The 14,085-nt window shown below is 45.3% G+C and overlaps 1 protein-coding gene across 1 annotated transcript; it reads right to left on the minus strand.

The window, feature by feature from the left end:
* Nucleotides 1-351: 351 nt before the first annotated feature.
* LOC138800019 (taste receptor type 2 member 4-like) lies at nucleotides 352-1,368 on the minus strand. Its single transcript, XM_069981829.1, has one exon. It carries the CDS (start codon nucleotides 1,366-1,368, stop codon nucleotides 352-354), a length of 1,017 nt encoding a protein of 338 aa, XP_069837930.1.
* Between the last annotated feature and the right edge of the window lie 12,717 nt (nucleotides 1,369-14,085).

A 14,085-nucleotide genomic window follows, 5' to 3' on the forward strand; every position in this document is an offset into this window, starting at 1 on the left:
CCAGTTTGATAAATATCCCCCAAAGTGTCCCTGTTATGTCAAATATTTTCATTGGTCAAAGTTGGGGTGTTCAGACTGCCATGATAAAGCCCGGAGGCACACACAGCTAAATCCTTGTTATAATTTCCATCTTCCTGCAGGAAATGGGCTTCATAGATCATTGACTTTGCATAGAGCCCATCTCCTGCAGCGAGCCTAACATTTCCTTTATCAACAAGGAAAGCCATGAAAAAAAAAATATATATATATATACTTGTAACAAACCAAGCTACCCAAACAAAAACTTTGCACCACTGCATTAAAGAAAGTTACTACAATATAATAAAAATGTCGCTCTGGGTGAATATACTCTTAGTCACTGATCGACTGAATGACTTCTTTTTGGTAGCAATGTAATTTCTGTAGAATCACCAGAAGGGTACGCTTGAGCTTGGGGTTCCCAATGACAAGGAGACCAGAATGCACGGAAGGATAAGCTCCGATAAAGAAAGCAGCAATACAGCCTGCTGCACCAGTTCCTAAATTTCCTGATCCATATAGGATGAATGCTATCAAGTAAAGTGAGAAAAACATAAAGAAGGCAACCATCATTTTAACCGCTCGGTAATGGGCATCTAATGATGGCTCCCTGAACCCTGTTCTTTCCTGGTCTTTCATTTTGTTCATATGTTTCAGGAGAGAAGCAACCACCAGGCCGGCAGAAATACAAAACAGGAAAAAGGGCGGCATGGAACTGGCCAACGAGAGGGACATGAAGACTGCAAAGTTAGTTCCAAAGGCAGCAAAGGGAGTGGAATTTTTATGGTTATCAAACCTGCTCATGTTGAATGTCTGGTTGATGCTAGTGAATGCAGCAGAGTTACAGCAGACTGAAGAGACTGCTATACATGCTAATATGAAGAAAGGGAGCAAGCGATCAAAGTGAGCCTTAAACACAGTAAAGATGTATCTCCGGATGTTGACAATTCGCACACAGTAAAAAGTAGACAGCCATGTGGCCAACCATAGGCTTAAGCTATTAAAAAACAGCCATGCATACTGCAGGTTAGTAACCATGTCAGTATTAGGTACTAAATAACTAACAAAGTACATAAGAGCAACCACCCACATGAAGGTGAATCGTGACAGTCCAAGACAGGTAAGTATTGAATCACAGGAGCCAAGTGTTCTGTGAGTGACCAGGCTGAACAGGTTTACCGTCACCATCAGACCATTCATGAAGGTGCCAACAATCATCTCCAGCACCAGGATTCCTAACGACAAGGCTTGCCATATTGTTAATGATGATGATGATGATGATGATGGTGGTCCATCATTGTTCGGATTGGTGTCATTGCTTGTATTGTACATTGACTTCATTCCTTCCATGCTTTTTTCCCAGTATGGCTCCTTTCACACCAATTTACATTCAGTTTCTGTAGTGTAGACCTTCTGCTTGTCTTCCAGGGTTTTCTTCTCTGGTTAGCGTTTTCAGAAACTTTATATTAGCCCTTGAGCCTATCATATTATATTGCAGTGAGGAATATACTCTATGCAAATGGTAACTATATTCAACCATGAGGTTAAGATTACTAACTCTTTGCATACAGTATGCAGATGACTACGTGATGGAAGATTTGTGTCCTCTATTTTATGATATTCATTCACACCATTTGGATATATAGCATATCTAGAACCCTAACAGGTGTTACTTATACTGATTTTCGAGAGCAATATACAGTAAGGGCGAGTTCACACTACGGAATTCTCGCGGACAATGTCCGCGGAATTCTGTCAGCTGTCCGCCCGCACATCTGGGTGCCTTTCCGCTGGCCCCATAGACACCATTCTATGGGCCGGAGTATTCCGCTATACGCTGAAAGAAGTGTCATGTCACTTCTTTTAGCGGATCGCGGAATACGCCGGCCCATATAATGGTGTCTATGGAGCCAGCGGAAAAGCACGTGCCCGTGCGGGCGGACAGCTGACGGAATTTTGCGGACATTGTCCGCGAGAATTCTGTAGTGTGAACCCGCCCTAAGAGTGTTTCTTTTTACTTACTGTAGATTTTGAGGTTATATCTCAGGTAAATGTAGTGGCCATACAACTTACCTGTCATGACTGCATTTTCACATTGCAGCCTCCATGTCTTCCTTCCTCATTCTTCTCCTCAGCCTCCATGCTCTCTTTTCTCATCCTTTTCCACTCAGCCTACTAGACTCCTGCCTGCAGCCTGACCAAAAAGGAGGATAGGCTCTGGCCTTGGACTGACTATAACCCATCTCTCCTGTTGTCTGACATTTGCTCCAGCCAGTCATCAATAATGGAGGAACCTACCTACTTAGGGTCCATTTACACAGAAAGATTATCTGACAGATTATCTGCCAAAGATTTGAAGCCAAAGCCAGAAACAGACTATAAACAGAGATCAGGTCATAAAGGAAAGCCTGAGATTTATCCTCTCTTCAAATTCATTCCTGGCTTTGGCTTCAAATCTTTAGCAGATAATCTGTCAGATAATCTTTCTGTGTAAATGAACCCTTAGGGCCCTATTCCACCGGACGATTATCGTTCGCATAATCGTTAACGTTTAACGATCTCAAACAACCGCTATTGTGAAAGACCTGAAAACGTTCACTCATTTCCATGGAACGATAATCGTTACTTATGATCGTATTTGCGATAGTTTTTTCTTCGCTATTGCGTTCGTATCTACTGTGAACGCCTTCTTATTCAATGCGAACGTTTTGCGAACGTTTTGAGAACGAGCAACGATAAAAATAGGTCCAGGTCTAATAAAGCTGTCAACGATTTCTCGTTCGGTCGTTAATCGTTAACTACATTTCAACCGAACGATTATCGTTTAGATTCGAACGATTTAACGATAATCTGAACGATAATCGTCCGGTGGAATAGGGCCCTTACTCTGGGGATGTGTCTACCTACCAGAGAGAACTATCTACTGTGGGCACCTACATACTTACTGTGGAGAGTAGTCTACTTACTAGGGAGAACTATCTATTGGGGGCTCTTATATACACTCTGTGGAGAGCAGTTTACTTACTGGGGGAACCTAACTAATGGAGGCACCTGCCTACTTATATGGATAAGCTATCCACCTAATGGGGGAACTATCTACTAGGTTGACCCAACTACCTATGTTTCTGTACAGGATACCTAAGGGGAATTTATTACTGTTTGGAGTGCTATAGGTGGCCAGGCGCTATACCACTGGTGTTACTGCACAAGCACAGGATCTTATAATGGCAGACTGCTACGTCACAGCAGTGGAAGCAAATTAATATTTATAAGTAGGCTACACTCAAGAGGCTGGTGGATGGATGGAAACAGGCACATGGGGGCCAGGGCACACCCCTAATGTACCCAACCAGCTCATTTACATATTACTGTTTTTTATCGATTAACAAAAACGGCGCAACAAATCCTAATAACACAGGTGACATTGGAATCTGCATGAATAGTCCTACATCACCATAACAGCAGGTCTGAATGTGCAAACCTGCTGCTAGTTTCCCTTTAATGGGTTAAAATAAAAGCCATTTTTTGCTTTAGCGCTTACGTGTATACTGTTGCATGTCAGTGATTAGATGAGTTACTCAACACTTTGTTTATATAGGGTAATTGTTTTGAATGGTGTAAAATATTTGTTAGTAAAAATCCATTCCAGTAACTGAATATGCTACATTTACATACTTAGTTCCTATATTGGGAGCTACATAGACAAATCTAAATCATCATTTCCATGCACAGTTTCATCCCAAAACATATAGAAGCAGTAAATAGTCTAAGGTGTATAAAATAAAATGCTGAAAACTTCATCAGAAGAAAAGTAAGAGGAAAGTAAATGGATAAGATACATGTAATTTAATTGATACAGTGTTAGGCCATGTTCAGACCTCGTAAGAGACCAGCTGTTCCGTGACGCGGCCGGGTCACGGAACGTCAGGTCTCAGAAAAGACCATCCTGGCCGGCACTGCAGTTCCGGACGGGTAATCTTCTGCTCTGCTGAGTTCTGATTCGGGTGCATCCGTGCGCGCCCGCATCAGAACTCTCCACTGCACACTATGGAGCATGCGGCCGGAGCTGCTCGCTCCATAATGTGCACAGGGTTTTCTGCAGCTGCTATTCATTGAATTGTGTATACCATGGGGAGGATTCACGAAGGGTACGCCAGAGGCGTACGCCAGGGGGAAGATGCAGATTCACCCCTTCTCCCTGGCGTATGCCTCCCATATGCCCGGTTTGCCTGATGGGCGGGCTGGCAGAGCATGGGGGTGTGATGAGGCGGGGAGGAGGTGTGGCCTCCTCCCGCACCTCATTTACAGTATCATGATTTACGACTGCTCGCAGGCGCAAATCATGATGCAAATATACACCTGCTGGAAGCAAGTGTAGATTTGGTTTGCCGGGCACAGATTCAGGCGCCCAACCGGATTCCTAAAAAAAAAAGGGGCGGGGCTTAATATAAGACCGCCGTATTTGTCTTCGTAAATCCCCCCACTCCATATGTATACATTCCAGCCGGGATTTCATAGACAGCAATGCAACATATATTTTCGTATTAATAACGCCCGTTGTTGCAACTGGCAACAACGGCCGTAGTTTTACAAAGATATACGTAGTGTGGACATAGCTTTAAAGTGTGTAATCACATATGCAACATAAAGAATATGTTACCATTCTAATTCTTGTAGACAGATGATTGATCACCTTGTCATTTGTGATGCTCTTTGTTATACTGTACAGTAGAATCATGTAGCTGTTTTGTTTATTCTTAATGCTAATTCATAGGTCCACCATTTTGTGCATACTGCAAACTGTGCCTTTACCAAGTTCACTGTATAAAGTGTGTAATAAGATCCTGAGCTCCCTTTAGTGGTTGTATTCCTATATCAGAAAATCTCCAACAACTGTAAGGGTGGGTTCACACTACGGAATCCGCGCTGATAAGTTCTATAGACTCCATAGACACCATTCTATGGCCGGGCCGATTCTGCTGCTCGTCGAAAGAATTTACATGTCAGTTCTTTCGGCAGAATCCGCCTAGCCATAGAATGGTGCTGCCGCGAACAGGAACCGCCGCTGGAATCTGCCGGAACCACCTAAGGGTGGGTTCACACTCAACGGATCTGCGGCGGATTTCACGCTACAAATTTGCTGAGGATCCTTAACTATCATTTTCAATGAGATTCCATACTTGCAGGGGGATTGTCACTTACAATGCCTGCACAGTCTATTTTGTGTGGCCGCTATTCATTGAATAGCGGCTGCACAAAATAGACATGTGAGTTTTCTGTGCAGCAGCATGGAATCCCGGACAGAGTGTATACAGTGTGTATACACTACAGCCGGGATTCCATAGGGGTTTTTGCTAACGTCCGTTGTTGCAAACTTGGAACAACGGCCGTTGTTTAATCAAAAAATACATTGTGAAAACGTGGCCTAAGGCTATGTTTCCACAGAATCTTTTTCTGGGTGTCTCACTGCCATCTTTTTAGACGTTCGTCATTTCAAAAAAAAAAAAAAAACAGCCCTGTTATGCAAATGAAGTTTTGTATGGAGCAGGTTAATACTTTGTTCTCCTGTGACCTCTGGATGTTATCTTCCCTTTCCTCCCTTTTTTTTCTAATCTCCGCTGGTTCTAAATAGCCACATTTAATGTGTTCCCTGTTAATATTAACATTTGTAATTATAGCAGATTGGACATTTTCATTAGACATCAACTACTAAAAGGCCCTCGGGGCTGTTCACTACATGAAGGACCATGTAAAACATGCATTAAAAAAATCTTAAGCAAAGAAAAACAAATAAAATATTTAACTAATGTTTGTAATATTTGCAGAGAATGCATCACTATTGCTTGTATGTTTCACTATAGTAATTGACTGTACGTGATGAAAGAAAAAGAACTTGTAAGAAATTCCAAAAATTGTTGAGTAAAGATCCAAGTCTTTATCTGAACTCTACAATCTAAGCCCTTCCTCAGGTCCATTAATACTCAGCAATAACTTGGGCTTCACGGGGACGGAGAGAGGAGGTGCACAGCTGACAAACGCCTACAAGACTGAAGCAATGATTGTTTCCACTGTGAACAGCACCTGAAGGAAGGAGAAATCTACCCCAAGCTTTACAGGTAGGAGGAAATAGAGAATGCTCCATGTAACCAATATGTTTTACTCTGGACAATTTTTAAGTATAGTTGGATAAGTGCAAATAGAATAAGGAAAAAGCCAGCTTACCGCAGACGTCCACTGCCTGCCCAGGCTCTCACTCAAATGTGTGCAGTGATACCAGAAAGGTACTGTAGACTTCAGTACAGCGGAAATCCAGCATGATTAAGGGTATGTAACCCACTCGAAACACGTTGGCGTTCAGTGGGGGTGCAGTGTGTTTTGCAAAAAAAACTTTTGAATTTGTTTCACTGTATGCTGGACACAGGTCTGCCTTTCTTGGATAAGTGTGAATCAAAATATAAGAAAATATTACATTAAATTACAAGGTGTAGCTTAGTAGCCACTAGAGATGAGCGGTCCATCCGAACCCGAACTTTCGGCATTTGATTAGCGGTGGCTGTTGAAGTTGGATAAAGCCCTAAGGCTCTGTGGAAAACATGGATATAGTCATTGGCTGTATCCATGTTTTCCAGACAACCTTAGAGCTTTATCCAAGTTCAGCAGCCCCAGCTAATCAAATGCCGACCGCTCGGGTTCGGATCGACCATTATACAATAAGGCTTGGGCTTTCATTAATCAATAAACATATCAAGGGCTCAATACGTGTGTGTATTTTATAGATGAGTTAAATGCTTATGAATGTAATGCTTAGTTTCCCCTGTGGTGGCGCTGCTGTAAGAACACTGGGGGAGATTTATCAAACATGGTGTAAAGTGAAACTGGCTCAGTCGCCCCTAGCAACCAATCAGATTCCACTTTTCATTCCTCACAGACTCTTTGGAAAATGAAAGGTGGAATCTGATTGGTTGCTAGGAGCAACTGAGCCAGTTTCACTTTACACCATGTTTGATAAATCTCCCCCACTGAGTTTTTAGTGCAACAGATTACATGTTATTGCTAGGGGTCTCAACAATGTCCCCGGTGACCAGCTTATCTCTGGAGGACCCTTCTAGTAAAAAGGGATTATTCAGTGACAAGTACCTCAGTCATTAACATCATCTTGGCATTACACTAGTGGCCTTTTTTTATCTTGAGTCACTATGAAGAATGTTACTATTGTGTTTATGTTTCTTTTAGATACTTGGTAAAGCAGCAGCATGAGAGAGCACATTCTTCCTTCGATTGTCGTAGGGCTTTATCTGGTAAGTAACAGGGCCGTATTTACCATTAGGCACCCGTGGTCCGGTGCCTAGGGCAGCACCTTGCAGGGAGGCAGCACCAGGGAGCAGGGGGACAGAAAAAAATAATTTTTTTGTTTTTATTTTTTTAGTTTCCCTCCTCCCGTTCAGACTTGCCAGTAAATCTGGTGTCTTTTCCAGGGGGGTGGGGGGTATGGTATTGGTCAGGTCTGGTATCGCCAATAGGTGCGTGAAGATGGGGCGTCTTCAGGTTTAGTGCCCAGGGCAGCAGCAGCTGTTAATACAGCCCTGGTAAGTAACCAAAATAACGTTATCTGTAAAAAGGCTACAATACTGTAAAGCATAGTAGTCCTATATAACTGCACTTAATAAGATGGAAATAGTTACTTATAACAACTTTAGGTATAGATGGTATATGTATAAAGCACAGACACAAGGCAGCTAAAGGAAACCAATCAGCCCAATTGCGCTAATATGGTTTCCTGCATCACTGTATAAAGCTCCTATGTAGCTTGTGGCATGTAACGGCCACGGCTGCAGCAGCTTTGTACGGGAGAAAATGAAGTTTTATTCCCCTGCGTGCGGCAGGCAGAGGCGGGCAGGTAGTCATCTGGGCAACTCCCCACCCGTGTGTAGTCACCGTTCTCTGCCTGTTAGCGTGTTTGGCGGGGATGATTGACAGACGGAGAAGCCAGTAAGGGGGACATATCAAAAGGTTACAAGCTTTTAACCTGCTGATAGTTTCCCTTTAAGCTTAAGGTTTTAAACTTCCTAACTTTAATTGAAATAGCAGAATCTGACTATGCATTTCTCCTGACTAGTGATGAGCGAATACTGTTCGATCGAATAGATATTCTATGTAAATTCTCCATATACTGCGCCCCCTGCTGGTAACTTCATAGGAATTACACCCAGCCCTGCTCTGGTTCGGTTTGTGACGTCACATTTTTTTAGTCTGCATGATCTACTAAATTGAGGAAAAAAGCAGTATATGTGCATTTCTCATAATAAGTGTCATGAATGTGCCTGGGATAAAGTCTGTGCACCCCTCAGCTCGTGCTGTGCGGCTGAGATGGCGCTGATATTCAGTGTTTTTGTATGTCTTGTGCAGTTACCTGAACCCTGTCTGAACACTGGCCCATTTCTAGCATGATTTTCAGCCCCACCCGTTTGCTGTGTGCTCTGGCCTTGAAGGAGTTACACTGCTGCCAGTTCTGAGCCACAGGTGATTTTGTTTGGAACCAGGAGCCTTGTCCAATAGGGGCTGGAACTGTCTCCTGGTTCCCTATAAGTATCTGTCTGAGTCTCATTCTGGTGCCAGTTATTGATCTTGTCTCTGCCTGGTTCTGTGTCTGCTTGTAACGCCTGGAGTAGTGGATACACTGGACCGTCACCAGCGATGACACTAACCTCACCAGGGAGCGGAGTCTAAGGGGCCGCTGGTTTTCACCAGAGCCCGCCGCAAGGCGGGATGGACTTGCTGCGGCAGGCGACCCCCAGGTCGCTACCCCTGGCTTGGTTGCTAGTGACGGCAGGCAAGGCGTGGCAGGAGCAGTAGGCAGGAGATGGTACTGGCAGAGGTCTGCAGGCGTAACTGCAGGTGACAGGCTGAACACAGGAGCAATGGTGTGACAGGGGAGCAGGAACCAGGAACAAGGACTTGGGACCAGGTAGCGGATAGCAATCAGGAACAAGGACTTGGGACCAGGTAGCGGATAGGAAACAGGAACAACAGGGGGCTGGGCCAAACGCTATGGGAAGCATGTAGAGGCTCCAACACAAGGGACAGGGCATGCTGGGATTTATAGGGAGTGATAGGTGCAATTAACCAATTAAGGGCGGACTGGCCCTTTAAATCTGAGACAGCCGGCGCGCGCGCGCCCTAGGAGGCGGGGACGCGCGCGCCGGCCGGCACAGACGGAGGCAGGAGCGGAGGAGAGGTGAGGCGCCCCCAGGGGCCGAACTAGCAGCAGCGCCGGGTCCCTGCACAGAGACGCCGGCGGCTGCATGGGGCAGGAGGAGGTCGCGGCGGTGGCCCGGAACACGGGACGCCGCCGCGGCCGTGACAGTACCCCCCCCCCCCTTTGGCCTACCCCTCTTACTTGCCTGCAGAAGGCGGCATCAGGCAAATCTTGGTATTCCGCCGGTAGGCCGGACAAAGGCTTGGCGGGCTCGGGTGACAACATAGAACGCTTAGGCTGAGGTGACCTCAGACACTGGTTGGAACAGTCCTGACCCCAACTGAGAATCTTCCCGGTTCTCCAGTCCAGTTTAGGGGCATGTAATTGCAGCCAAGGGAGTCCCAGGAGGATGGTGGAAGAAGAATGGGGCAGGACGTAGAAGGAGATCTTTTCCAGATGTGAAGTGCCCACCTGGAGGACTAGAGGTGCGGTCTGGTAGTGCACATGGTCGGTAAGAATCTCGCCCGTGACCGAGGAGATAGACAGGGGTCTGGCTAGTGGGGTCACGGGTAGCCGCCATCTCTGGACCAATGTAGCTGCAATAAAATTGCCTGCTGACCCAGAATCGAGAAAGGCAGTAGTTTGGTGAGTTTGTCCTGAGGGTGTCTGGATGGAAACTGGCACAGACAAACTTGGAGAGGTGGCATTCACACTCAGGGAGACCTCTCCCACCGGACCTAGGTGCTGGAGTTTCCCGGACGCTTGAGGACGTTGGGGACATCTCAGCCGAAAGTGATCCGAACCACCGCAGTAGAGGCAGAGATTCAGCTCCAGACGACGAAGTCTTTCATCAGGCGTCAGGTGAGCCCGTTCCACCTGCATAGGAATCTCAGGAGTCGACTGGGACTCCGGAACGTCAGGATACTGGAAGGCCGGCGCCAGCTGGTGATGGCGACGGGACAGGCCTAGTCGCCGTTCATGCCAGACCTCCTCCTCCCTCTCAGAAAAACGAGTATCGACCCTGGTGGCCAGTCGGATGAGTTCGTTCAGGGAGGTAGGTAGGCTTTGGGCGGAAAGCACGTCTCTCACCCGACTGGACAGACCCCTCTTGAAGGTGGCTATTAGAGCGGCCTCATTCCAGTCTAATTCTGCCGCCAGGGTGCGGAACTGGATGGCGTAGTCACCAACAGAGGAGCTCCCTTGAGAGAGGTTGAGGAGAGCAGTTTCAGCTGAAGAGGCACGGGCAGGTTCCTCAAAGACAGAGCGGAACTCGGCCAGGAAAATTCGGAGATTAGCAGCCACAGGATCATCACGGTCCCACAGTGGTGTGGCCCAGGCCAGAGCTCTTCCTTCCAATAGGCTGATGATGAAAGCCACTTTAGAGCGCTCGGTGGCAAACTGACTACTTAAAAGTTCAATATGCATGGTGCACTGAGTCAGGAATCCTCTGCACAACTTGGAGTCACCAGAGTATTTGCTTGGGAGAGCCAGTCGAAGTGTAGAAAAAGCAGCAGGAGGTGGTGTGTGCTGGGCTGTAGTATGCTGCTGTAAGGCGGCAGTGAGTTGCTGGATCTGCTGCGACTGTTTTTGGATTTGTTGCGCCTGTAGGGCGACCACTCGGGCTATGTCACGGATATCAGGCACCTCGCCGGGATCCATGGTTGGAGCCTACTGTAACGCCTGGAGTAGTGGATCCACTGGACCGTCACCAGCGATGGCACTAACCTCACCAGGGAGCGGAGTCTAAGGGGCCGCTGGTTTTCACCAGAGCCCGCCGCAAGGCGGGATGGACTTGCTGCGGCAGGCGACCCCCAGGTCGCTACCCCTGGCTTGGTTGCTAGTGACGGCAGGCAAGGCGTGGCAGGAGCAGTAGGCAGGAGATGGTGCTGGCAGAGGTCTTCAGGCGTAACCGCAGGTGACAGGCTGAACACAGGAGCAATGGTGTGACAGGGGAGCAGGAACCAGGAACAAGGACTTGGGACCAGGTAGCGGATAGCAATCAGGAACAAGGACTTGGGACCAGGTAGCGGATAGGAAACAGGAACAACAGGGGGCTGGGCCAAACGCTATGGGAAGCATAAACAACTTGAGTAGGTGTACCGCTCAGACCACAATGTTGCCAATATTCGGTAATGGTCAGTACCTGTGTCTCGATGTATTCGGATCTAGGGCGGGTGCCATTAGAAGCCCAGGAGCTCACTGGGTGTACACATAGAAATCCAAGGTAAAAAAGTTCATGGCACTCCAGTTCCCAAAAATAATGATCCTTTATTTCATAGCAAGCAGGAATAAATCCACATAAAAAACAAAGCGTGCACAGCAACGCGTTTCGACGTCTCCGTCTTTATCACAGCTTATGCATCATACAATTAAAAGCCACTTTATATACAAATGTCTACAGGTAAAATCAAAAGGAAATGAACCTCTCACCTTCCTTGGCGTCCGCTCAGCTCTACTGCGCATGCGTCAATTAGCTTAGTTTGGCAGAGGCTGATGAAAGAGCGGTGCAAAGGAAATAGGTGGTGTTCACACCAGTGGATAAAGACAGGCATATTACTAATTCTGATAAACATGATAACATTATATGAGAGAAGTTATATGAAAAAGATCATGAAAACATGCTACTTTAATTTAATTTATGTACATATAACCTTACTCTACAGACTTTATTTATATATATACATCAGGTCTGTTCTATAGTTTAGTCCTTTCGGGAAACGGGTGTCCATATTCAAAATCCAAAAGGCTTCACGGTTTAAAACTTTCTGTGACCAATTCCCTCCTCTACAATCTTTATGGACCTTTTCCAAACCAAAAAAACAAAAATATTTTAAATCACCATCATGAATGGATATAAAGTGTTTAGCTGCCCCAGACACATTTTCTCCCCTCCGTCCAATGTCGTAAATATGCTCTGCAATGCGGGTTTTTAATTTTCTTGTAGTACACCCTATGTATGTTTTATAACAAGCAGAGCAAAAAATAGCATATATTAGGTGATCACTATTACAATTCATGAAAGATTTAATCTGGTATGTTTTCGTTTTGTTAGTGTCCATGAATGAAATAGTTTTTTTAGTGTACTTACAGACATTGCAGCGTGCTCCACCACAGGGAAAGAACCCTTTCTGGGACAGCCACACTTTTCCTCTATTTTGGTTGTGCTTGGGCACTGTGGGGGAAATCAAGTTGCCAATAGTTACACCTCTTCTCGCCACAAATTTACAACCTCCCTCTATAATTCTGTTTAGTTTTTCATCCTGACCTAGAATAGGTAAATGTTTTTTAAGGATATTTTTTATGTCATTAAATTGCATACTATATGAGGTGCTAAAAACTACTCCCCTATTTTTGTTCTCCTCCTCAAGAGAGGAAGAAAACAAAAGAGATCTACGATCTCTATGTGCCAAAGAGTTCTTTGCTCTATTAAGCATCCAGGGGCGGTAATTCCTTTTGGACAATCTCCTATCTATCTCTCTTGTTTGATTCTCATAATCTTGTTCGCGGGAACATGCCCTTTTAGTTCTGAGATATTCACCCTTGGGAATAGCCGTGATCGTGTGCTTGGGGTGACAGCTGGTGGCCTCTAGAATATTGTTGCAGGTTATCGGCTTTCTATAAAGGGATGTGACCACGCAGCCCGAGGTAGTGTCTCCCTTGAGTGACAGGTCTAGAAAGTCAATAGATTCAGTAAGATCTGTGTTAGTAAATCTAATATTGTAAGGGTTGTCATTTATATAGGTGACAAAATCTTGTATGGGCGGTACATCGCGACCCCAAATGAACAAGAGGTCGTCAATGTACCGCCCATACCACACTATACAGTCCACAAAAGGGTTATAGGAGGAAAAAAGGAAAATATCCTCCCACCATGCCATGTACAAATTTGCCAGGGTGGGGGAGAAGCAAGACCCCATCGGGGCTCCAGTAATCTGGAAGAAAAATTCGCCCTCAAACAGGAAAAAATTGTTTTTAAGTAAAAATTCTACTGACATTAGAATAAATTGATTAATTTCATCTGAATATAATCTGGTTCTGTGTAGATGGTATTGTAGTGATTCTATCGCTAGATGGTGTGGTATACATGAGAAAAGACCTATTACATCACATGAGAACCATCTATAAGACTCATTCCACTTGAAGTCATACAATGACTTCAAAACTTCTTTGCTGTCCTTAAGATGACCCACACAATTTTTCACAATGGGTTGCAATAGATCATCCACCCAGATACTAACTTTTTCGGACAAAGATCCTATGCTGGATATTACAGGTCTGAGAGGAGGGGGAAAGACAGATTTGTGCACTTTGGGCAAACCATGGAAGACAGGGGTCACGGGGTTCTCCACCATAAGATAGCTACAATCCCTCTCTGTGAGAACCCCCAGACTCCTGCCCTCCTCGAGGAGGCTACGCAAACGGGCTTTACACACCAACTCAGGATTATCCCGGACTTTCCTATAGGTATTGTTATCTCCCAAAATGGTGTGTGCCTGTTGCAAGTAGAGACCCAAGTCCATCACGACCACAGCTCCCCCTTTGTCGGCATTCTTAACTATTAAGTTGTTAGATGTTAATTCAGACAAAACTTTTGACATATTATGTAATGCTGTTTTTTTGGGTGCATGGTCGTGTAAGGACTTGAGATCTCTCTCCACAGCATATTGGAAACCATCCAAAGCAGGTACCCTGGACTTAATTGGATAAAAACCCGGGTTATTTTTAATTTTGGATGGTAATGGAGCTGTGGAGATAAAATCATCGTTACACTCAGATTGCAAATCTTTTAACTGAGATACCATCATTTGTTCATCAAAATCACAGATGGCCCTATCAGGGACATCTAATCTGATATCTAATTGTGGTCGGTG

The sequence above is a fragment of the Dendropsophus ebraccatus genome, chromosome 8 (genome assembly GCF_027789765.1).
Source record: "Dendropsophus ebraccatus isolate aDenEbr1 chromosome 8, aDenEbr1.pat, whole genome shotgun sequence".
Lineage (NCBI taxonomy): Eukaryota > Metazoa > Chordata > Amphibia > Anura > Hylidae > Dendropsophus > Dendropsophus ebraccatus.